This window comes from Puntigrus tetrazona, chromosome 20 (assembly GCF_018831695.1).
Source record: "Puntigrus tetrazona isolate hp1 chromosome 20, ASM1883169v1, whole genome shotgun sequence".
In the NCBI taxonomy this organism is placed as follows: Eukaryota; Metazoa; Chordata; class Actinopteri; order Cypriniformes; family Cyprinidae; genus Puntigrus; species Puntigrus tetrazona.
The window spans coordinates 2,800,071-2,826,612 of NC_056718.1; the positions used below are offsets into that span (position 1 = coordinate 2,800,071).

A 26,542-nucleotide genomic window follows, 5' to 3' on the forward strand; every position below is an offset into this window, starting at 1 on the left:
CCCAGGGTGAATATCAATTCATTCTCTCTCCTTATGAATGGATCACTCACGCTACCTAAGACTCTCATGTTTAATTCTGTATCGCTTGATTTAACAGCCATGATAGATTCAGGAGCTTCCTTGAACTTGATCAACCGCCATTAACACTCCCAAGTTGGTCTATTCCACCAAGAATCAATTTCCCTCTACATAGTTGATTCCCCCCAGCAGGAGATAATTTTGGGATTCCCATGGCTAGCCACTCAAATCCTCAACTATCCTGGCATCGTGGCGAATTACTGAACTGGTCCATTCCGTTACCAACATTGTATTCCCCAAAAACTCGTGCCTTGTTTTACCACCACCGTAGAGAGTCCTGAATCCAAGCAGGCAGTTATCATTCCCTCATGTACCTTCGTGAGGCTTTCAGTAAATCAGAAGCTACAAAATTACCGCCTCATCGATCTGGCAATTGCGCTATTGATCTTCTCCCCAACGCCATGCCCCCTAAAAGTAAAGTCTACCCGTTATATAGAACAGAAAGTCAGGCCATAGAGGATTATGTCTCAGAGGTACTCTGAGGCCCTTCAACTTCCCCATGAGCCGTGGGATTCTTCTTTGTAGAGAAGAAGGATGGAGGTCTTCGTCCATGTATTGATTACAGAGGCCTCAACAATGTCACAGTCAAGTTTTGATATCCACTCCCTCTAGTTCCCTCATTTACACCAAACTCGATTTGAGAAGCGCATACAATCTCATCCGTATCAGGGAGGGGGATGAGTGGAAAACTGCATTAATCACCACTAGGGGCCACTATGAGTATCAGGTAATGCCGTATGAGCTTGCCAATGCACCAGCTGTATTGCTGTCATTCATCAACGACATCTTCAGAGACATTATGAACCAGTGCGTCATTGCCTATCTCAATGATATCCTTATTTACTCAAAGTCTGAAGCCGAACACATCTCCCACGTCTAGACAGTATTTTAGCATGACTTCTTAAGAATCAACTTTATGTCAAAGCAGAGAAATGTGAGTTCCACGTAACAAAAACCTCCCTCCTAGAATATTAAATTAGCCCTCAAGGTGTAAAAATGGATGAGTTAAAAGGCAAGGCAGTCATTGAATGGCCATACCCCGAATACTGTCAAAGAACTACAACATTTCTTGGGCTTTGCGAATTTCTAAAAAAACCCCACATATAATAATCTAGAACACAGCCTATCACTTGATGGCTGCTCTGTTAATTCTTCATCATCAGTTAGGAACCTAGGTGTGCTGTTTGACTGCAATCTTTCCTTCGAAAATCACGTTTCTAGCATCTGTAAAACTGTGTTTTTCCATCTTAAAAATATATCTAAATTACGACCTATGCTTTCAACCTCTAATGCAGAAATATTAATTCATGCGTTTATGACCTCGAGGTTAGATTATTGTAATGCTTTATTGGGTGGTTGTTCTGCACGCTTAATAAACAAACTTCAGCTAGTCCAAAACGCAGCAGCCAGAGTCCTTACTAGAACTAGGAAGTATGATCATATTAGCCGGTTCTGTCAACACTGCACTGGCTCCTATCAAACATCGAATAGATTTTAAAATCTTATTAATTACCTATAAAGCCCTGAATAGTTTAGCTCCTCAATACTTGAGCGAGCTCTTATCACATTATAGTCCTGCACACGTCCGCTGCATTCTCAAAACTCTGGCCACTTGATAATACCTAGAATATCAAAATCAACTGCGGGCGGCAGATCATTTTCCTATCTAGCACCTAAACTCTGGAACAATCTCCCTAACTCTGTTCGGGAAGCAGACACACTCTGCCAGTTTAAATCTAGATTAAAGACACATCTTTTTAACTTAGCCTACACATAACACACCAACACACCTTTTATTATTCAAATCCGTTAAAGGATTTTTAGGCTGCATTACTTAGATTTGCTGGAACTGGGAACACTACTCCTACAATACGATGTACTTGTGACATCGTAAAAAGAATGGCATCTACGCTAATATTAGTCCTGTCTCTTTCTCAATCTGTTTTCACAGTTTGTATCCAGACTAGATGGTCGATCAGCACCCAGAGATTATGTTCATCAGAGACCAGAACACCTAGATGCGCCCCGTGGACCGATCACCAGATCCTGATGCACACACACACACACACACTCTAAGTCATTTACACTATCTGACACAGCTGCGTTTAAAATTGAACTGGAAGTTAAGTGCTGGGCGTCCAGTCAGAGGAGAACTGACCCCAACTGAGTCTGGTTTCTCCCAAGGTTTTTTTTTTCTCCATTCTGTATGCATGGGGTTTTGTTTCCTTGCCGCTGTCGCCTCTGGCTTGCTTGGTTGGGGACACTTAACTTCTAGTGATTATCGTTGAATTGACTACAGAGACCGTCTCTGCATTTAATAAGAAATTGGTCACTCTCGTCATTATACATCCCTGTCATTATACATCCCTGTCATTATACTGTACAGTGCTTTGATGCAACCTGTGTTGTTAAAAGCGCTATATAAATAAAAATGATTGAAAATGATTGATTGATTCTATCGAAGATTCATTCGTAACTACAGTCTTGTGGCCTCACCATTAACTTTGTTACTCAAGGGCAAACCAGCCAAGCTCACATGGACTTCGGAGGCCAAACAAGCCTTCGTCTCAAGGTTAAATTCACATCAGCCCCCATTCTACAACACCCTGATCCTGACCTACCATTTATTGTAGAAGTTGACGTGTCCGACTGTGGTATAAGTGCCGTCCTCTCACAACGATCTAGCAAGACCTGTAAATTACACCCATGTGCATTCTACTCCAGAAAACTCACTCCCGCTGAAAGGAATTACGACGTAGGCAACAAAGAACTCCTGTCCATGAAAGTGGCGATCGAAGAATGGCGACACTGGCTTGAAGAGGCTGTTACCGATCATAAAAATCTCAAATACATTGAGTGTCAAACGATTAAATCCACGTCAAGCTTGTTGGTCTGTTTTTACACGATTCCAATTCACGATCAGGTACAGACTCGGAAGTAAGAACAGTAAGGCAGATACCCTCTCCCGAAGGTATGAACGATCCACAGAACAATCAGACCCTGAGCCCGTCCTTCTACCTTCTGTAATCCTGGCCCCAGTGTCCTAGGATATCATGGAGGAACTACAATGAGTGCAAAAACATGAACCGATGCCGGCACAAACTCTACCCGACCAATAGTACAATCTCTCTACATTACGCCAACGCATTATGCAGTGGATTCATACCTCGCTAACTGCAGGACATACAGGTATTTCCCGCACTATACGTCTGGTTCAGAACTCCTTCTGGTGGCCTGAGATGATCAAGGATGTCACTGGTTACGTCAAGTCATGCCAAGTTTGTGCTCAAGAATTACCATCAGGGCTCCTCCAATCACTCCCGATTCCTCAAATGGCCATGGTCACATTCATCTATAGACTTCGTAACCGACCTTCCTGTTCCAATAATTTCACTACAATACTCTGAATTATCGACAGCTTTTCGAAGTCATGCCGTCTCATCCCTCTGAAGGGACTTCCCACAGCCATGGAGACAGCTCAGGCCCTCTTTCACCATGTCTTCCAGATTTTTGGACTTCCAGAAGATATTGTGAGTGATCGGGGGAACCCAAATCACGTCTCAGGCATGGAGAGTTTTTTTGCAAACACCTCGATATCAATATCAGTTTAACCTCTGGATTCTGTAATGCTTAGCAGAGGGAGCCATCACCAGAGTACTAGCAGTACCCCACTCCCTCTGTCTTCTTCTACTATCATTTCCTGTCCAGAGCCTTAAAACCAGGAGCCCTCTTTTAGATCGTCGCAAAGTATTGCCAGTCTACCTGCCTTAGTAAATGTTCTTGTATATCTGATTGTTTGCAATGTGTTTGGACCTTGCCTGCCTGTTTGAATTACGCTTCACGGATCTGCCCTTTGGACTCTTTGCCTGGACTGAAATGCCTTTCTGGTTACGACTCACTGCCTGCCTTCTCACTATCATTTATTAGATTATCCCAGTGTTTGTTTTAAGATCGGACTGTTTCACTGTTACTGACCCATTGCCTGGCTTACCGTTTATGCTTTCTGTTTCAACCCCTGTTAATAAACTTCTGCAAGGGGGCGCTAGTGAGCACCACATGGAGTAGTCGTAGTTTGTCGAGCTCTCCTCCATTTCTTTAAATTAGTCGGTTATTTCCATAATTTTCAGGTTTCTTCAGCGCTATTATTTTGGACACTTCTTGGGGCAAGGTTACAAAATGTCTAAGCCGAAAACAGTCAAGGGGAAAAAGATGGATAAAGTTCTGAACGAGGCGCTTGCTCCGTCGCCTTCGGAGTCAGCCGAGCAGGCCGCGGCAATCTCGGGAATGAGTTGCGGAGTAGACGCGGAGTCTACCAGTATTCTGTTGGCAATACAGAATATGAGCAAAACGATGACAGACCGGTTTGATCTTTTGGAGGCATCTTTGGCATCTACACAAGCAACCTTAGTGTCTCTCGGAGATAGAATCACGGAGGTGGAAAATGCTGCAGCCGATTATGATCGCCGTCTTTCACTCGTCGAGCAGAAGTGGCTCAAAATACAGTCAGAAAATACATCCCTTCGTGAGAAATTAATTGATTTGGAGGCTCGCTCCAGGCGACAAAACATTAAAATCGTCGGCTTACCTGAGAAGATAGAAAACGGGAGGCCCACGGAATTTCTGACGGAGTTTATTCCCGATCTGCTGGGCGCTAGTAACTTTTCTAAACCACTTGAGGTGGACCGGGCTCATCGGCTGGGAGGCAGTCACCTGGAGAAAAGCAGCAGCGGCGCGTGTGATGATAGCCAAGATTCATCACTTTAAAATGAAGGAAAAAATACTTGAGCTGGCTCGTCAACAGTTCCCTCTGTGTTATAAGGAAAGGCCGATACACATTTTTCCGGATCTTCCCGCCGAAATAATGAAACAGCGCCAGGCATTTCAGGATGTCAGGAAACAACTTCGAGATGCCGGGGTGAGGAGCGGGTTCATTTACCCTGCAAGACTGCGCGTTTCGCACGGTACCACTGATGAGGTGTTTTCCTCTCCCGAGGAAGCGGTGACCTTTATTGGAACGCTGTCTCAAAACCGCTAAAGACATGTGTTGATATCCTTTGTTTGGGTATGTAGGTGACTTTTCTCGCAGCAGCGCTATTTAGACTGGAACATTTAGATGACCGCTTGTTTTGTTCTTGAGTTCTTTACATAAGCATGGAGTGGGAGCTACACGACCGAAGTTCCACTGTTCCGATGGTCCGGCAACCCCTTAGTGATTTTTTGGGATGTGTATTCTCACTTTGTTTGGGAAAGTGGGATGGGGGCTGGGGGGTAATGTTCTTTTTTGGTTATTATTTTTCTCTTAATTTTTTTTTACTTCAAATGTTTTAAAAAGGCGGCAGGCATATACACTGTTCAATTTTATTTGTGGTATGACTTCTAGGTTACCTTCTAAGGGCAACAGCATTACTTTTACCAGCTGGGCGTGCGAGGTATGGGTCATGTGGTTAAGCGTGCTAAGGTATTTTCACATCTGAAATCCTTGTCTGCAGATGTTATATATTTACAGGAAACACATATTAGGCCCACAAAGGAGAAGATGCTCAAATGCAGCTGGGCAGGCCATATTTTTCAGTCCGTGTTTTCCAGTAAGGCTAGAGGAGTTGCAATTTTAATTCGCAAGACAGTTCCATTCAGACATATTTCTACCCTGAGTGACCCAAATGGTCGATATATTTTGGTAACGGGTTATATTTATTCATTTCATGTCACACTTCTAAATGTCTATGGGCCCAATTTTGTGATCCATCTTTCTTCACCAAAATATTTAACCTATTGTCTGATTTTACTGATTCGCATGTAATTATAGGTGGGGATTTTAATTGTGTGCTTGACAACATTTTGGACAGGTCAACCCAGGTAAGCCAGTTGCCTTCTGCCTCCATGGTTTTGAATGACCTAATGTCCTCCATGAACCTGGTCGATATATGGAGGCTGCTACATCCCTCAGGTAGAGACTACTCTTTTTTTTCACAAAGACACAAGACTTTTTCCAGAATCGATTATTTTTTATTAGACTCTAAACTTATATCAAATGTGGTCACCTCAGATTATCACAACATTTTAATCTCTGATCACGCACCAACTTCAGTTATTTTTGATTTTGGCCATAAGACTAAACCATATTGCTGGCGTTTTCGTCCTGCTTTACTCTCTGATGCGACATTTACCCAGTTTATATCTAACAAGATATCAGAATTTTTAGAGATTAATGATAATGCTGAGGTCACTGATTCCATCCTTTGGGAAACCCTTAAGGTGGTGATTAGGGGCCATATTATTTCTTTTGAGTCCTCAGCCAGGCGAGACAAGCGTAGGCGTCTCCTAGAAATAGAAGTAGAACTATCTAATTTAGAGCCCTCTTATAGAAACTCTTCTAACCCTTCTACACTACAAGCCATTCTAAAATTGAAATATGAATATAATACTATTTTATCTGAGCAGGTATGGGATCAGCTGTTAAAGGTGAGACAAAAATACTTTGAGCTGGGAGATAAGCCTCATAAATTGCTGTCTCGACAACTGAGAGGTTTACAAGCCAATAAATCTATACACAAAATTAAATCAAAATCAGGTGATGTAATTGTTGATCCAAAAGGCATAAATGATTGTTTTAAACAATATTATGAAGAATTGTATTCATCAAAGGCAGGAAATGTTTCTGATTGGCTGAGCTCTGTAAATCTTCCTAAGCTGAGTGACGCTGCCTCTGAGGCCCTGAATTCGGATGTTACGTCCCAAGAGATTGTTGATGCCATAAAGTCCTTCCCCAATGGCAAAGCAGCGGGACCTGATGGTTTCGGTATTGAATTATATAAAAAATATTCTGAGAAGCTGGCCCCCCTTCTATTGAGGATGTTCACGCATTCCCTAGAGACTCAAAAATTTCCTGTAACATTATATAATGCTAATATCTCATTAATACTGAAAGAGGGTAGGGATGGAACTGAGCCTTCATCTTATCGACCTATTGCGTTACTTAATTCTGATATCAAAATCTTTACCAAAATATTAGCTAATAGAGTAAATAAACATATTTCATCCATTATACATGCAGATCAAACAGGTTTTGTCCCCAATAGATTTTCATTTTTTAACGTTAGAAGATTAATGCACATAATGTATAGCAAATATCCAAAAGGTTCTAAAGTGGCTGCTCTGTGTTTAGATGCAGAAAAGGCCTTTGATCAATTAGAATGGCCCTACATGCTAAACGTTTTAGAGGGATTTGGGTTTGGGAGTCGTTTTGTGTCATGGATTAAAACATTATATGCCCATCCATCCTCTTCTGTTCTTACAAATCAGGAAAAATCGAAGCCATTTTACTACATCGTGGCACGCGACAGGGGTGTCCCCTCAGCCCTTTACTTTTTGCAGTAGCAATTGAACCCCTAGCGATTAATATTAGAAATCATCCATCTATCAAACCTGTAAGACTGGGGAATGTGGACCACTACATCTCATTGTATGCTGATGATATTGCCCTCTTTTTGTCTGATCCTGAACAGTCAGTCCCAATATTATTGGACCTTATAAAATCTTTTGGTACAGTCTCAGGATACACAATTAATTGGCAAAAGAGTGAATTTATGTCTTTAAATGCTAATCTTGATACAGAATTTTTAGAAAATCTCCCTTTCAAAATTACAGATAAACTTAAATATCTTGGTGTTACTCTGCCCAAAAATCCCAAATTAATCTTTAAATTGAATTTCTTACAGAAATTGGAAAACTTAAAATCGGACATTAGTAAATGGAGGACTCTTCCTCTCTCTATGGTAGGTCGTATAAATGCTGTTAAAATGTTGTCTCTACCTAGATTCTTGTATCTATTTCAGAATTTACCTATTTTTTTGACAAAAGCCTTTTTCAAATCACTAGATTCAGTAATTTTACCCTTTATTTGGAGTTTCAAAGCTCACAGAATATCAAAAAAACATTTACAGAAGCCTAGAGAGATGGGTGGGCTGGGGCTACCTTGCTTTTACACTATTACTGGGCAGCAAATGCAAGGGCTCTTGTTTACTGGCAGGAGGATTATAGTATGGAGATCTCAGTTGATACCCCCGGATTGCAATTGAGAGAAGTGGTGTTGGGAACAGTTCCCTCCCAGCGCTTCTTTTCTCAGCCCTGGACTTCCACCTGTAAAGGTGGATAATCTTATTGTCTCGAACTGCCTGAAAATATGGCACCAAATAAAGAAGAATTGTAAATTGCCTGATACTGCAGTCTTTTCCCCGGTGTATCGCAACCATGCATTTCCCCCCTCCTTATTGGATTCAACATTCGGCATATGGAGGCAGAATGGCATTGTTACTTTGGAGGACCTGTATATAAATAAACATTTTGCATCTTTTTCCCAATTAGCAGACAAATTTTCTCTCCTAAAACACACTTCTTTCGGTACTTGCAGATTAGGAACTATGTACGCCATGCAGTGCCTAATTTTGAAACTCTCCCAGAGGAAAGAAGAATTTATAGGCTGATGTTAGTCCCGCCTGATTCCAAACATTTGGTTTCTGACTTTGTGAATGCACTTTCTAATGAAAGTAGTTGCTCCACACTCTCCCTTAAAAATGCTTGGGAGGAGGAATTGGGTATAGAAATAGGACCTGAGATCTGGGAGGAGAGCCTTAGCAGGATTCGCTCTTGTTCCATTAACTCTAGGCATCAGTTAATTCAATTTAAAGTGATGCACAGATTGCATTATTCAAAGTCTAAACTGCACAGAATTTTCCCCACTATTTCTTCTACATGTGATCGGTGTAAGTCTGCAGAAGGCTCTCTTACCCATCTTTTCTGGACTTGTCCTAAGCTCTATAATTTTGGTGTGACATTTTCAAATGGTTTTCTGAAATGTATGGTTTTGTGTTGGAGCCTGACCCAGAGATTGCACTATTCGGACATTCTCTTTCTTTAATGGACCATAATGACTCTGTACAAAACACTGTTATTTATGGAATGATTATTGCTAAGAGTATAATTCTACGACTTTGGAAGTCCGAGGATATCCCTCAGTTCAAGACTTGGTTAAGCTCTCTTACAGGAATACTGCACATGGAGAGAGTTCGGTTTGGAATTGCAGGCAACATAGATAAATTTTATAACATATGGCAGCCATTTTTGGATCATCTTGCTCAATTTAATAGTGAAAATGACCAGTGATATTGAATTGCAGCATGCTGTTAGCTCTTGTGAAGTGTTTTGTGTTGGAATGTGTATAATACTACATCTGTCCCAATGCCCTAATTGTTATTGTAATTTTTTTTTTTTTTTTTTTTTTTTTAAGAGAGGAGGGGAGGGGGTTTCTTGTCTTTTTTTGTTTTTGTTTTTTTTGTTTTTGTTTTTGTTGTAAAATTAAAAATTCGAATAAAAATACTATTTAAAAAAAAAATAAACTTCTGCAAATAGATTCGATGTCGGCTTCCGCCTCCTCCTTACAAGTTAAGACATACTGTTAAGAAAGATGTATATTTTGAAAATCTCAGCCATTGATTCAGTCAATCAATCAATCCCATATAAATTAACACAAATTCCAGAAAAATATTAAGCAGCACAATTGTTTCCAACACTGACAATAACCAAATATCAAATCAGCACATTAGTATGATTTTTTTTAAAAATCAAGTGACACTTAAGACTGGAGTAAAGGCTGATTTGAAAAGGCTGATGGTCCACCCTTTGCTGCTATAACAGCTTCAACTCTTCTGGAAAGGCTTTCCACAAGGTTTAAGAGTGTGTTTATGGGAATTTTTGGAACTAAGGTGCCAAGCCCAGCTCCTAAAAAACAACCCCTCACCACAATATCCCTCTCCACCAAACTTTACACTTGGTACAATGCAGTCAGACAAGTGCTGTTCTCCTGGCAACTGCCAAAACCCAGACTTATCTATCAGATTGTCAGATGGAGAAGCACGATTCGTCACAATTTATTGCACTTGGTGATGTATGGCTTGGATGCAGCTGCTCAGCCATGGAAACCCATTCCATGAAGCTCTCTGTGCACTGTTCTTGACCTAATCTGAACATGAATCTCAACATGAAAGTTTGGAGGTCTGTAGTGATTGACTCTGCTGAAAGTTGGCGACCTCTTCGCACTATGTGCCTCAGCATCCACTGGCCCTGCTCCGTCAGTTTACATGGCAAACCACTTCATGGCTGTGTTGTGGTCGTTCCCAAACACTTCCACATTCTTATAAAACAGCTGACAGTTGACTGTGGAATATTTAGAAGCAACAAAATTTCAGGACTGGATTTGTTGCACGTGTGGCATCCTATCACAGTTCCACGCTGGAATTCATTGAGCTCCTGAGAACGACCCATTCTTTCACAAATGTTTGTGAAAACAGTCTGCATGCCTAGGTTCTTGATTGGATCACCTGATTCCAATTATTTGGATGGGTAAGCGAATACTTTTGGCAATATAGTGTATAAACTAATGTTACTTCCAGGCCAGAGAGAGCACCCAACCACACAGCAACAAGGACTTAATTTTAAATTTGACATTATAAACAGCAGGAATAACAGATTAACACCATCGCATTGTGCATTAAGCGCATGCCTTATAGTTTTGAATGCACTTGGAATGCAACTGGTAACAACCAAGAACAAAGACATCACCTCCTAAATGGATTAAATAGCTGTTGAAATGGTCTATATAACAAACTTGAATTAACAAAATATATAAAAAATATAAAAGATCACAAACTTATGTGCAATTAGTTACAGAAATGCACTATTAATTAATGGAACTCAAACAGGAGCTTTTTGGCCCACATAATGTGGATTTCAGGCATTATAGGAGAAGATTTAGCAATATCATGTCGGCATATGGAAGTTGCAAAAAGTGACTGTATTAGATAAAAACATTTCGCAATGAGATTTTTCAATAATTTCACGTCATGTTAAAGGTTGTGGAATCTTTTAATTAAATATCAGATAAAATTTTCAAATTTATTTTTAAAGACTTCTTTGCTCATATTTACCAGTTATGATAGCACAATTGTATATAGTGATTAAACAGAGTGGCTAAAGACATCAGTGTGACATGTTTTAGATGGATCCTTACCTGTGACCCCCTGGTTAGCACGTGGTAGAACTGGATTCCAAACACACGTGCCAGCTCACTTGTCCTGCCGATAATATCCTGCTGCTGAAGCAACTGGACTGTGCCACACACACGGCTCACATAATGATCCACCACTTTCCACCTGTCCAAAACAACAGAACACACAAACAAAGAAACAAGAAACAAAAGAAACAAAGAAAATTTGCTTAAGAGTTGCTTAAGATACTGGGGTTTTACACACACACACACACACAAACACACACACACAAACGTACATAGTACACACAAGCATAAATATATTACTTTAACAAAAGCAAACACAAAAATTACTTAATTTTTTTTATAACAATTAATTGTTTGACAGCACCAATTGTCAGCATTTTGTGTTGTTTTATTGCCTGTTTTACACATTAATAAACATTTCACATACTTTTTGCTGGTGTATATATATATATATATATATATATATATATATATATATACATTATTAGAAAGATAAATAGAGCAATGATATTCATAGGAAGTAATAGACTTTTGACAGATAGATATAAGAACAATTCCCACCTATGCAGGTGTGTGTTGTGGTCAAACCAGTCGGAGAGTGTGCGATGGCTATAGAGAGGAAAGCGCTGATGCAGGAGGTGGAAAGCCACATTCTCAAAAGTGTAGTTATTCAATGCAGCCTGAAAAAAAATACATGAAGCACCTGATAAAACACTCAAATAAATGGTGTTAGCTCTGGCACTTATGGCGTATGAATTTCAAGACAACCTCAGTCTTCATAATCCTCCACATGTTGAGGACAACACGTCCAACAATGTGAATTTCAGTCATAGTGTCTGCACCATACTCGTCTTTCTCTGCCATGAACCTATTTTCTTTTGTATCTCCTGTTAATGACATCAAATACAACATTTGATGTGTCCTTGTTTGGAACTATTTCTGATGGTGAAATTGAGCAAAACAGTTAATAAACACGTATACTCCTGCTAAATGAGCTAACCTTACCTGGCACACGGGAGAGTTGCTGGCACAGGTCTACACCGAGTGTTGATGCGCGTTGTAGTAAGTACCCCCAAGAATGCATTTGGACCTCATATCCAACAAGAATGTCTGGGTCATACCTAGTGGAGTTGAAGTTGTTGGGTTATATTTAAATCATCATCATCATCATCATCATCATAAAATCTCCATTAAAATTTAGAAAAAACATTACTTTTGTGCTCAACAGGACAAAAATATATGTCTAAGTTCAGAATTCGACTGGTCCGAAAATCCAAAATATACATTGTTAACCTACTCTCTAAGAATGTTTGTGATCTCTTCAAAAAGTTCCTTCTCATCACGGACATAGGTCACCAGCAGTCCCGTCACACCAGATTTAAAAAGCAATGGCGCAGTGCTTCTGGAGGCTTAAGTAAAAATAAGGTAATAATGTTGAAATAAATACAGACTAAACATTATATAAAATATGTAATCATGCAGACTAGGACTTATTGAAAAAGAATGTCCACGGCAATATGAAGCAGAACTTTATAATTATAGTAATGCAGCAAACATGATTTACTATAGTGGCTCTTACTATAATATATCACCTCTTTCTGTATTTATGTAGTTTACACTTAAATCTTGTGTTGTGTTCAGATTCTTGTCACACTTGTGATGTTCCTGAGCAAAAAAGACCCGGCCTCAAATAATTGCTTATAATTCACTTATTGGATTCAATCTTGTTTTGTTTGACTAATCATGAGCCTCATTTGTCAGAGTAGGTACCTAATTTTCTGAGTAAAAAAATATTTTTTTAATGAATAATTTTCACAATATGAAACAAAAAATTACAACATTTGCACTCTTTATCACACTAGTGTGTTTTAATGTCAGAAAGTTTGTTTTTAAATGGTTTTATTTTGTACAAAATTGCAAGTCACACTTGAGAAACAACTAGTGTTCAGGAGCATGTTGTGCTTGCCTTGGAACTTTGTGTGTATGGATGCATATATACATACACTATCACACACACACGCATGCATAAAACTATTGTGAGTATTACACCTATTTCATCCTACCCTTAACTGTATACAGAATGCCTTTATTAATCGGATATTATAACTCATGCAAGTGAGATATTTGTATGTTGTCTGTATACTTTGAATTTGTATACTTTCGTTTGTTTTCAATGAACGTGTTTACATGCACATTCTTAAGCCGATTATATGTGCCGATAACACCAACGTTTGTGGCATTTTCCATAGGGACCCCATGACATCAGTCAATGATGTAACCGTAGTGACCGACTGAAAGAGAACGTCTCCAGTTACCTGTGTAACCCTCAGAGATGTTATGTCACAACCTCTTGCCACAACCTTGATCTGCTCTGGGAGTCGGGTAAGATCTCGGCTCCTCAACATAAACCGGAATAATGTTCTTATATACTCGTATGTACAAGGGAGGGGCTTGGCATACAAATACCACTAGCCACTGGCCTTTTCTCTAAAGATCAGAGCAGATTGGGTTCCCGAGCAGGATCCCAATGTGGTCAATGACGTAACTTCTAAGTTCCCTCCTTCAGGGAAAGAGGGTTTACACAAGTAACTAAGATGTTCTTTTCTCTATGGGAGGCTTGTACAGTGGTCCAGACACCTTACCTAAAGGCAACTGGAGGGCAAAGATCTCCATTCATACCCTCTCATACTCTGAAGCTGAAAAATGTTGGACACTTTCACAATCATTGCATAAATGGCTTTCTTTCCCAAACTGCTAAAAATCCCAGCTGAGGTGCCAAGTTCTCAGGAGAAATCCATCCATCTTTAGAAACAAAGTGTCCAATTTTTGTCATTTTTGCCATTCACAATGCCTTCCTGTGGCCAGTGCTGACCTGACCAAAAGAAGTCCACCATGTGTTGGAATTCCTCTTACTAAGTCCTCTGAAAGTTCTAGAATCATCATTCAATGCCACAGAGATAATTATTACTGATCAGGACCCTCCTTTTATAGGACAGCTAGAGTAGCAACCATTTGCCCACAAGGTCCTCCCCCACTGCAAACCACCAGGTAGTGAAAGACTAATAAAAATCTCAACCAAACCACAGAGCACCACTTTTTGCCAATTTACCATGGATGAAACATGTGTTTCCATAGCACATAAGCAGAAAGCTTAATATAATGCTTAAAACATCCGAACCAGTTAAGTGTCTTCTCAGTATTTCCTGTCCCTTTCCCTGTCTAAGGACAGTAATATGCTTCTTGAGACGAAAAAAAGCTTCTGCTGTGAAAGCTCTTCATAATTACTTATTTTCCTAGACCACAATACAGAAGAGATAAACTTGTCAATGTCAGGGAGAAAAAAAATCACCTACTTTGATACTTGCTTTTCCCCTAGGAAAGAATTAATTTGTTCAACAGTATAAAAATCTTTATTATTTCCTGTCCACTGTTAATCATCTCTTCCATCATCAGTACACTGAAATAAAACATCCATCTCATCAACCAAACTCTCCTCTACACCCAGTAGAGTCTGTACAGCATTTCATACTTCACACTTATCTTCTACACCACTCTTTGTCTCACTTTTATCCATAACCTGCTCAACTCTACCAGATAAATTACATTCAGAACTACAACTAGGCTGCTCTACACTTGAAATAGTTTTTAGTCTCACTCACCCCTTACTGATGTCCTTTCCCTTTTTGCTCCAAATCCTGTTGTTTATCGTTATCTTTTATTTGTTGATCGTTTTTATTTGTATCATCACGCAAAGGAGATAAGCGCTGCTGTGTTGTCTAAGCCCAATGGAGTTCAGAATGTCTAAGAAAGCTAATCCTAATGCATCTTTTTCAACATGGACATTAACAAGTCAACAATTAAGACTTTATCTAGGTCTGTTGCATTGCATTGCATTGCATTACGAGCCAATGGTGACCATTAGAAACGAAGATTAAAATTTAAAATGCTTAAAATAATTTTTTATCCCTCAATGCAAAACAGAATTTTAATGTGGGAATACACAAATGAAAGTCAAGCAACTGACAAAATGTATTGTCACAATTGTTTTTGTGCGTAGACTGACTTGCACAGATGAACTGTTTACCTTAGCAATGTGAACAGAAAAAAAAAAAAAAAAAACTAGTCAATTTTGATTTCAGCTGGAAACCTTACATATGTAATTGAGATTAAGAAACTAATATTGCTAATATGGCTATATGATTTTACCCCACTGCTACACAAAACTAGCAATCAATGTGGCTGCAAAAATGGAGCAGCAGAAAACAGCATACAACCATTACAGACACAGAACAACGCAGTTCAAAGTCACTTGTGTGTCTAGACTCAAAGGGAGCCTTTAAAATTCAGCATCACACAAATAAATGCCGTTCTCCAAAAAAATCTAACCACTGCACACACAGGCAGTAATCTTAAACATACAGTGCCCTCCATAATTATTGACACCCCTGGTTAAGATGTGTTAAAAGCCTTAAAATAAATTCAATTTTTATTGCAGAAGCATATTGTCACAATGAAAATTGTAGAAAAATATAATGTGAATATAAAATGAATTTTAAGGGCAAATAAAAATCCCTGACTAACAAATAATTATTTTTCATAAAATAACTTGTTCCACAATTATTGTCACCCCTAACAATTCCTATAAAATAAATGTAATTGAAGTATTTCTGTCATTTCTACAGTAGTTTACAAAGTTGATCAGAATATCTAGGAACATTTAATTAGCAATTTATCGCTTCCTGCTTCCCTGGGGTATAAATATGACGTGACACAGAGGCCATTTCTCTTATCCACTCTTCAACATGGGAAAGACAAAGGAACACACCATTCAAGTAAGGCAGATGTGTGTCGACCTTCACAAGTCAGGTAATGGGTACAAGAAAATAGCCACCCGCCTGAAGCTGCCCATATCTACTGTGAGAGGAATCATTAAGAAGTTTAAAAAAACTGGAACAGTAGTAAACAAGCCTGGGCAAGAACGCAAGTTTATTTTGCCTCCACGCACAGTAAGGAGGATGGTAAGAGAAGTAAAAAATTCTCCAAAGCTCACTGTTAAAAAGCTGCAACAAATGATAGCATCTTGGGGTCACAAAGTCTCCAAAACAACCATCAGACGCTATATACATGCCAACAAGCTCTTTGGGAGGCATGCAAGGAAAAAAACCTTTTCTCAGTCACAATCATAAACGCATAAGCGTTTGGAGTTTGCTAAGCGGTACTGGGGCTTCAACTGGGACCATGCTCTTTGGTCAGATGAGACCAAGATAGAGCTTTTTGGCAACAAACACTCTAAGTGGGTATGGCGGAACACAAAAGATGAGTATGCAGAAAAGCACCTCATTCCCACTGTGAAATATGGAGGAGGATCGGTGATGCTGTGGGGCTGTTTCTCTTCCAGAGGCCCTGGGAACCTTGTTAGGGTGCATGGCATCATGAATGCTTTGAAATACCAGGACATTTTAAAGCAAAATCTGGTGGCCTTTGCCCAAAAGCTGAAGATGGGTCGTCACTGGGTCTTTCAGCAAGATAATGACCCAAAACATGTGGCCAAATCTACACAGAAATGGTTCACCACACAGAATCAAGCTCCTCCCATGGCCATCTCAGTCCCCTGACCTCAACCCCATTGAAAACCTGTGGAGTGAGCTGAAGAGGAGAGTGCAGAGGAGAGGAGTCAGGTCACTGGATGATTTAGAGACATTGTGCAAAGAGGAATGGTCGAAGATCTCTCTTTCTGTGTTCTCTAATCTTGTGAAACATTATAGGAGAAGATTAGGTGCTGTTTTGTTGGCAAAAGGGGGTTGTACAAAGTATTAAACATCAGGGGTGCTAATAATTGTGGCACCCATGATTTCATGTAAAAGAATTATTTCTTAATGTGGGATTTTATTTCCACTGAGTGAATGCACTTGAATTAAAGGTTGGAATTTCCTCTTTTTTCCATTGTGGTCCTATGTTATTTAGAACAAAACTAAATTTTTTAGAAGCTAAAGAACACATTTTTAACCAGGGGTGCCAATAATTATGGAGGGCACTGTATATAGCTGCAAATTGTTATAAAGATTTCTTGTGTGTCAAAAGATTCCTCATTGTTCCTCATTAATTGGCTAAATGGCTGCTGAACAGATGTCATGAGTCACCTGTCAAATAAAAGGGATATTTAAAAATTCACAATGTTTTGGTGAACTACATATTTAACATTAACCAGCAAGGACAGAGTTTTCCAAAATCATCGTTAGCAAACTATGGTAGCAAGTTTCATCATTACCAACATAGTTCAATGTTGGTAATGATAAACCATAGTTCAAATGAACATCCACAAAGAGGTTAAAAGTACAGTTACTTGTTATTGTCAATCAATCAATCAATCAATCACTTTTATTTATATAGCGCCGTTAACAATACAGATTATATCAAAGCACTGAACAGTATAAAATAGGAGAATACAACGATAGGGATGTTATAATGATGAGATTGAACAATTTGTTATTGAATGCAGAGACAAATAGACGATAATCGCTAGAAAGTAAGTGCCCCAACTAAGCAAGCCAGAGGCGATAGTGGCAAAGAACCAAAACCCCATCCATACAGAATGGAGGAAAAAAACCTTGGGGGAACCACCAGGCTCAGTTGGGCCAATTAAAACTTAAAGACTTAAATACACCATGCTCTTAGATAGAATAAGCAAGCTAGCATACAGTACAAAATATAGCTTCCATTTTATATAAAAAGAGGTACCTACTCTCAGATAAATGAAGCTTACGATTAATGAGATGTACACAGAAAACAAGTTGCCGAAAAGATTGAATACAATCTTTGGTGATAATATAGAATAATGAGTGGTTTATAAGCAATTATTTGAGGCCAGGTCTTTTTTTGCCCCCAAATAGCACAAGTGTAACAAGGTGAAAAATCTCCCATAAAAAAATTATGAAAATGATCCAAAACAAATTTCAGAAGTAGATATACCCTTTGTGAGCAAAGTCACTAAATTTCATTCAAATTAAAATTGTATTTAAATACATACAAATTTGAATCTCTATATTTTAGAGCAGCACTGTTTTTAAAAAGTGCACACTTGTGTAATTTCCCTGGAGGAAACCCCAGTAGTATGCTGCATATGGAACCAGTGATGACTCAAACATCAAATAAAGCTAAATGACAGTCAGCAAAAAAAATTGTCATCACGGTCAACACAGCAGCATCTCAAAGAGCTCAAATTAATAATGCTAAGTAATTTATCTACCACGTAAGTATCATGTCATTAACAATGGCCCTTTATTGTTAAACCAATGTGGTTCAAACATTACAGATGAAACAGTGTTTGGGAAACAGTCATGACTAGCCACTTAATTTCTACTACAATGCATCATACTAAGGTGGTTAATCAGTGCATTATGTCATACAGAGAAAACCCCCACAATCAACATTAAATTGATGTATAGTTTTACAAATTTACTATTGGTATATACATAAATAATAATCAAACAACACCAATCTCACCTTGAGCTGAAAAACGGCAATCTTTATCAATGACAATGGCACCTGTCATCTGTGTAGTGTCACACTTTGGGAGAGGGATATCAGAACTGAGGCAGTAGAACAAAGCACAAATAGGGTCAAATTCAGGGTCAGGCTCAAGGTCACGGCGAGTCCTTGCATGAAGCTCCATGCTTATTAATGTGAGGTGCTGTACCTGTAGAAAAGAGATAAAAATGTGAGATGAGAACAGTTGAAATCCTATAAAAATAAACGTGTTTCTAACCACGTGACATGACATTAAGAGGGCAAACCTTTCCCCTTTGTTAAAACTGAATTTACCCATTTATGTTGGATCAATCACTCCGTTTAACGGTTCTTAGCATACTCAAAAGAAGATTGTACCTCATGCAATGCTTTGGCCTCCTGCAAGTTCTGCATACTGACTTTAAAGTCCGTAGGAATTACAGATTGATGGTCCCTCAATCTGGGAGTTTTCTCTCTTTGGAATATTCATAGTGGTAAGCTGATTCTGTATTGGATATAATGCTTGTGTTATAAAAACCTTATACGATACTTTAGGATTATAATATAGAAACTTCAGCAAATTCATAAATCCATTAACCTTTATCTAAATAAATTACAGACCTTCATTTGTGTGGTAAGCAAAACTCTCCGTAAAGCATCTTTGCTTTTATGACCCTTTTGTTGTGGTCGCTGTGATCTGGGCTCTATGTCTGTACAAAAACAGATCCATAAAAGTTTTGCGATGAGTAGCTTAATGTAAAAAGCTTAGTAGTCATATTTTTTGAAAATTAATAAAAGTTAAGTAAGCATGATCACATAAGACAAGCAAGCATGACTAATTCAATTATCCTGAACCTATCAGCAAAAGAAAATGGAATTATTTCACAACTATAATTGTAATAGTATAATAGTAATATTTGACAGTAGCTTTTATCAAAATTAAACAGTGTGACTGTAAGAATACCTATGGAAATAAAATGCATGTGTTTGTGTCCTTTGTTGAGTAGCAAACTATGCCATTCATTCACACAGAAAAAAGCAGAACACGCATTTTAGCGACATGCACTGACTAGCTGTGGTCAAAATTATTTTTGCTTTTATATACTGATTAAGCCCAACTGAGCAGAAATGTCCAGCTTATCATCGTCCTTGACAAATTTTATAATTATATGATCTCCACATGATATTGTTTATTGCCAAGCCCTGTCAACCTCACTGACACAAAAGAATTTACCTCTCTAGGTGGGTTCCAGTCAAAAAAATGTCTGGGAAGACATTAAGATAGCCTTAAAAAAGATTTAATCTTTAAAAAAAAAAAAAAAAAAAAAAAAAAAAAAAAAAAAAAAAAAAAAAACATTAAAACTATACCTTCATTTCTTACTGGACTGTAGCTAGACTCATCATCATCAGTGTAGCTTCTTCGTTGGACAGGTGTGCTATGAAGTAGGTAAGAGCATTTGACATCAGAATATAGGTGTTTTACTGAAAAACTGATGGACTCAAGAGGTCTTGCTGTACATCTTCAAGTGATGTGTCATTGAGATTTTGAGACTGGTCCAAGCCGGGGGATTGTAATACATCAGTCAAATCCTCCCTGTCCTCATCTTGTTTAATCTCAGCAGGCCTTTGTTGCAATGTAGAAAGATCAGGAGAACTTGGAGAAGTGATTTGACAACTTTTGTTTGTCTCTATATCGAAGATACATTTCACACTCTTAGGTCTACTGTTAGATGAAGCTGCTTTAACTGGTGAAATATGGAGTGGTAAACTTAAACCACTCCTATCGATTCCTAACCTAAATCCTAAATCTGAAGTCTTTTCAACATTTTTCTCCCAACTCTGAAGCCTTTTATCATGATTCCCTGAGGAAGGTAAATTAGAGTCCTCATTCTGATGTGAGGTCCCATCATATGTAGCAAGTTCCACAGTTGTCTGGCCACACAAATTTTTCCTTTCACTCTGAAGGCACTCATACTGTTTTTTGGCTTGCAACCAGAACTGCACCTGTTCTCGACTCGGCGCACACTTGCAGGGAAGCATAATCACTTTCTGATCACTGCCAGAAAATGGGTTTTGTTCCTTGGTCAGTACAGAGGATTTACACCCATTGTTTGGTGCAGAGGCTTGATTTGTCATTGCAGAAAATGCCATTTTCCAAAATTGTAAGCCACTTTGAGATAAGTCTCCTTGAAATTCATCCAGTTCTTTCACCAGCCTGGTTTCCAAAATCAACTTCCGACCACCAATATACCTGGTGACAGAAACAAAACAAAAAACAAACAGTAGCTTAAAGGATTATACAAAAACAAAATTCAAGTGGGTAATCCATTATAAAATGTTACCTTGGCTTCAAGGGTGCATCTGATGGGTCACTACAGAATGGTTCCTGGTAAATAGCTTCTGAGAGGTCCAGTTCCATCAGAGTAGCTAAGATTTCCTCCCGAGTAGGTGGAGACATGAGAGGTTTGAGAATGTGAGTACCCCCAGTCTTTGAACTCTGACCTCCATTTTTCAGCTGGGACAGTGAGCTGAAGGACTGTGGAGAACTGCTTGGTGTTGCTGAACTCCCATCTAGGGGATCACTATTTGGAGAAACACCATTATAACCAAACGAAGCAGAAGTAAGGGGGGAAAAGGGCTCTGGGTCAAGCAACACATCTTTCTTTTCACAGTGAAAGTCCTGAAAGTGGCTGAGGCCATGGATTTTACCTAAAGAGCCTTCCCAATCTTTGCTAAATATCTTTTCTGAATCAAGAGACATCTTATTGGGATAAACTTTGCCACTTTCACAAAATGACTTATCAAACAGTTCTGGGCTAAGGGCCCCAGACTTGTGCCTGTCCTGTTCATGCTTGCTGCTCGCATCAACATCAAACACCTTGTGTGTCCTGTCGCCTAACCCGACAAAGGCATTGATTGCCTCCTGACTGACATCACTGAGAAACTTCTGAGGCAAGTTCCTATCAGTTAACACAAACTGGTTACCAGAATAAAGACTGGAGAACTCTGTTTGCCCAATGGCATTGATATCAAAACTGTAATTGTCTGGGAGCTCTGGAGATAAGCTATCTTCAATAGAGCAACTGTCAAAGCCAGGGTCAGAAAAAAACACAGGACTGCCATCTGATGAAAGACAGTCAATTCTCAAATCATCCTGTGTCATTTGATTACTTCTGATTTTGAACTGTAACTCTTTTGGCACTTTAGTTCTTGGTTTTCTTGATACTGATGAATAAGTCAATTTAGATTTGGCTGTTTTTAAAATATCTGTTGGTTGATTGGTAGAAGACATATCCTCAGTCACATGATCGCTTTCACATGGTTCCTGTCCTGCTTCATGTTGCCTCTTCTGGAGAAGTTCCTTCAAGACAACCAGTCCAGAAGGCAACTCGGGAGAAACACACATTTCATCAATTTTAGGGTCCGACAACGTAAGAACTGTGTGAAATCCAGATCTAATTGCACTCTTAGCAGAGGGCATAAGGGAGGGTCTACAATCATCAGACTCCAAAAACGTAATGGTATCTTTTTTTGCCGGTTTCTTTTTCCTGGCTGACTGCAAATGCTGTATAGTTCTAGAATTCTCTTCATGGCCAGAAACCTCTGATTTGAATTTACATAGATTTTTTGTGATAGTCCCATCTTGACTCATATTTTGTGATTCGAATTAGAACTGCTGTATGTGATGACAGAACATGGATATCCTACCATCCTGGTGGATGGGGAAAGAATGTGATTTAGAGATTTTTCAATACAGGGATTGAGGACAATCTGAGAGTCTTTTTAGAGTCACTTGAGGCAATGGTATTAAAGACAAAAACAACATCTTGATTTGATTTTTTTTCCAGTACTGGTGACCTCTGTTTGAGAGCGTGAACAACTTATAGTAAAGTCCTCTTGACTGTTTTTTAGAGAAATGGGATGTTGATAAGGAGTTAAGTCATCAGATGAGGAAGTAATAAGTGCATTGTTAACTGAATATGGAGTCTGTAGGAGTCTGGAGTCACTTTCCTCATCTTGGACCTGCTTTTTCTTGAGACTTGCTTGTCATTAAGCATCCTGTATTTCTGAGAGGTAGATGTGTCATCTTCCAGAGTAATTCCTTCAGTACTTTCACAATGTTTCTTAGGTCTCCTTGAAGCCGCTCGATTACCTTTCCTCTGTGAAACCACAGATGTCACTGAATCTTTGTTCACTGACTTTGTTGTAGTATTAGTTTGTCTTTTTGGGCTGGTAGCAGAAGTCTTTTTAGACCTGGTTGTTCTTCTATTCAAAAGACCTCTTTGGTATGGTTTTGGAGCTAGTACTTCATAGGATGAACCTAGACATGGATCATTATATGGGTTTATTAGATTTGAATTTGATCCCAGTATGGGCTCAGTAGGAGACCAACATCTAGGTGGGGTTGAATCAGTAGGACTGGAGGCTCTTTCTGACAAATAACCCAACTCCACCATCACATCAGAATACTCTGTACAACAGTCATCAGTGAACTCATTATAACAAGGCCATGGAGGGGGTAATTTTGGTAATGTTATCAGTGCTTTTGACTGCTTCGCCCTCCTAGCCTGACCAGCTTGTGGACACCTAGATTTTGGAGAGGTGCCAGCCCTCTTTGACACTTGGTTCACCTTAGCCTTTCGTTTGGGACACTTCTTTACTTTTGGTTCAAGTAATGGGTACTTCACTGCTGTAGACTCTGGCACTTTGGGCCAGAATTCTTTGAGAGGAGCAAGCTTTTTGTATTGCGCAAGCTTTTCTGGTGTTAAAACTGTGCAAGTTTCATCAGCGTTAATTTTAGAAATCTTCACTAACATGTTCTTCTGACCTTTGAATCTGTTAATGATTATATATTTAATGATGATTGGTGGCTCTTTTTAGTCAGTTTCCTCTTTTTTGGCTAAAGACATGACCTTTTCCCTTAAGGCTTACATGCTGCACCAAAGCTTGTTTGACAGAACCAGCACTTGGCTGATCTCCATTTTCACTGTCATAACTCATTTTCCTTTTTGCCCGCAAGGTATATTTACTACCTGGTAAACTAGACACCTTGGTACAAAAGATTTTGGTAGGAATATCTGCAAGTTCATCCTCTACAGAGTTCTTAATGAAACCTTCAGTGGTTGGTGGATCTGATATTTCCATGTCAACCTCTCCTTATCATTTTTTTCTGGTCAAGAGAGCCTAAAGGATTGGAAAGAAATGTGTTTGCTTCCTCTTTCATAGGAGATGTTGTCCTCACAGGGCTTACCCTTTTGGACCCAACATTGTTTTTTTTTCAACTTTAACCTTGACCTTCGCTGTTCAGGAGGGTCTACGATAGAGCAACCATCTCCAGTCTTGCTCGTAGTCTGTTTCTTGATAGGTCTGGACAAGCAATTTGACAGAATAACGCTGGGAAAAAATTTGTAATGTGCCTCCTGTTGTGCCACAATGGTCCTCTCAGTTTTATTCTCTTGGTAATCCTCATATCTTATTTTTAATTTGTTGACATCTTCCTCTTTTTTATCCAGTCCTGTCTCACATTCTTGATGGCCCAAAGCTTGGCTGTTTGCCACAGGGCTTTGTGTCTGGTCAAAGCTTATCACAGGTCTTCTGAACTCATTCGTACTAAGCTGCATTTCAGTCTTGGTGGGGCAGTTCATCAGCTCAGAGTAACATACAAAGAAACTCTTGTTATTCTCAGAGATGGATAAATGCTTGTTTTCCACATTTTTAATACTGGTGCAATTTTTTATGCTCTGAGCAAGCTTAGAGTTTCCAAAAATTGAATCATCAGGATCTGGCTGATTAAGGCAAGTGGCTTGGTTGTCATCAGTGTACAAAGAGTGCACACCTATTTTTTCAGCACCAAGTTTAGGTATATTTGCAGCCTTAAAAGGAATTGGGTGTTTAACTGGTGGAATATATGGTTCCTCTTTGTTAACCCTTAATCCAGTTGAATATTCATTCACCTCTTCACTTTTTAAATGTATTTCTGTTAAATCCTCTTGACTGAGTTTCTGCTCAGCACATTTGTATTCAATAATAATTTTAGCAGAAGATGGTGGCTCCATACGAACAGCTTCATTTCCAAAAACATTTCTGCTTCCAAGGATCTTGTCTGTTGCTTTTAGAGATGAGCGTGTCCGAGATTCCTTGTCTGTTAGTGATGAATCTACAGGATACATGACAACAAATATGTATACACCACTGCACCAAAAGACATACTTGTCATTGGAAGTCATTAAATTAATTCAAATTCTACTTACCACTATTCTCATCTGCAGCTCCATCCAACTGTGGAATGGACAGATCAATAAGAACAGCACTGTTTCCCTTCCAATATATCTCTTCATCTGATGAAGCCTGCTGCTCTTCACTGGAGCTTTCATTTGATTCTTTCATACATAATCTGTGCAGGAAAGCAACAAATTATTATTAAACAACATGCAATAATTTAATAGTTTAAGGCTATTTTCTAAATACAGGTAAGTATATTGAACCAAACTGTTTAAAGACATAATTTCCTGACAAGTAAAAATGTTAAATAGTCCAGTGAATCAGTGACTTAATGATGGCAGCAGTGGAACCACTCTTGAGAGAACTGCCAGGTGATTTATTTCTATGCATAAAAGAGGACAATAGTAAAAAAGGAATACCAAATTATTGTTCAAAGTGTGAAAACATAGCATTAGAGACCAGAGCATTTAAGAACCTTGTCCTCCAGTTTTTAAACAGCTCATTAGAAATTTCTAATGGTCTTGTACACTCAGTGCCAAGAAGGGTGAGAGCATTGTGCTTAAAATACTTAAATACTTTCAATCATTTTTATTTATATAGCGCTTTTAACAACACAGGTTGCATCAAACCACTGAACAGTATAGTAGAATACAATGATACTTAAGGACATACTAAGTACTGGAATATTATAATTTTGTTGAATTGGAACTAGGGTGTATCCTTTTCAGCTATTCTTAATTTTAAACAAAATTGGTTCATTTAATTATCTTACAGAAAGTATTGGCATATATTTTGTTGTTTTTATGAAGGATATGTGTAATACATTTAAATTTTGCCTATCTTTTTTCATGAATTATATTAGTGATTATTGACAAAATATTCCCGGAAGAGCTGAAGGAAGTGTCTGGGAAGACCCTGCAACCTGGCCCTGGATCAGCAGTAGAAGATGGATGGATGGATGGCTAATAAAATATTTTATAATTATTCAGAGGGGGTGTACACACATGCAGTGTACGTTTTAACATTAACATTAACTCTGGGAACAAATAAAGTTATAGGCTTCAAAACATCAATATTACTATTTACTGTATATAAATATGTAGTACTTATATGGGTACAAAAGGCACATCCTTACAGGTATATGGTAAACTTGTATATGGCAACTAATAAGACATTACTGTACATACTGATATGTACATACAGAAAAAGGTGGTGCCCATTTGTACCCACTTGTCTGTAAGTACTACATATTTACCACGTATAAACACTAGTTAGTGCAATAAAGTATATAATTAGTTATGTTACCATCTAGGGGCACTACCTATAAGTGACCATTCTCACCCACACTTGCCTGTATGTACAAACTAATTACCATGCATGCAAGACTTATGTAGAGTTTTTTTTTTTTACATAAACTTCAGGTAAGGACCTTGTGTTACCACTCATTCATCTGTGGGTACATAGTATTTAGCATGTATGTACCAGGGAAGTACATGCACTGTAAAATAAAGCGCTACCAAAAACCTGAAAGTGAATGCGCCAGCATACAGATGGTTAAAGATGCTGCATTCAATTTTATCTTTCGACTATAAATGCAGATTTAAAATTGAATATTGATTATTGAATCTACTATTAAAATTATTTACAGTATATAACGCAGGTTCTTAA

General features: G+C 38.7%; 1 protein-coding gene across 1 annotated transcript in view; it reads right to left on the reverse strand.

The window, feature by feature from the left end:
- The window catches only part of rev3l (REV3 like, DNA directed polymerase zeta catalytic subunit), a 61,487-nt gene that overhangs the window by 12,932 nt on the left and 22,013 nt on the right, over window positions 1-26,542 (reverse strand). Inside the window, 18 exon segments of the mRNA XM_043218727.1 lie at window positions 11,144-11,285; window positions 11,708-11,826; window positions 11,915-12,033; window positions 12,152-12,267; window positions 12,444-12,555; window positions 18,650-18,842; window positions 19,031-19,078; window positions 19,080-19,157; window positions 19,274-19,362; window positions 20,021-20,143; window positions 20,146-20,903; window positions 20,995-22,315; window positions 22,318-22,672; window positions 22,675-23,542; window positions 23,544-23,806; window positions 23,808-23,919; window positions 23,921-24,809; window positions 24,904-25,046. Coding sequence (XP_043074662.1) covers window positions 11,144-11,285; window positions 11,708-11,826; window positions 11,915-12,033; window positions 12,152-12,267; window positions 12,444-12,555; window positions 18,650-18,842; window positions 19,031-19,078; window positions 19,080-19,157; window positions 19,274-19,362; window positions 20,021-20,143; window positions 20,146-20,903; window positions 20,995-22,315; window positions 22,318-22,672; window positions 22,675-23,542; window positions 23,544-23,806; window positions 23,808-23,919; window positions 23,921-24,809; window positions 24,904-25,046 — 5,848 coding nt within the window.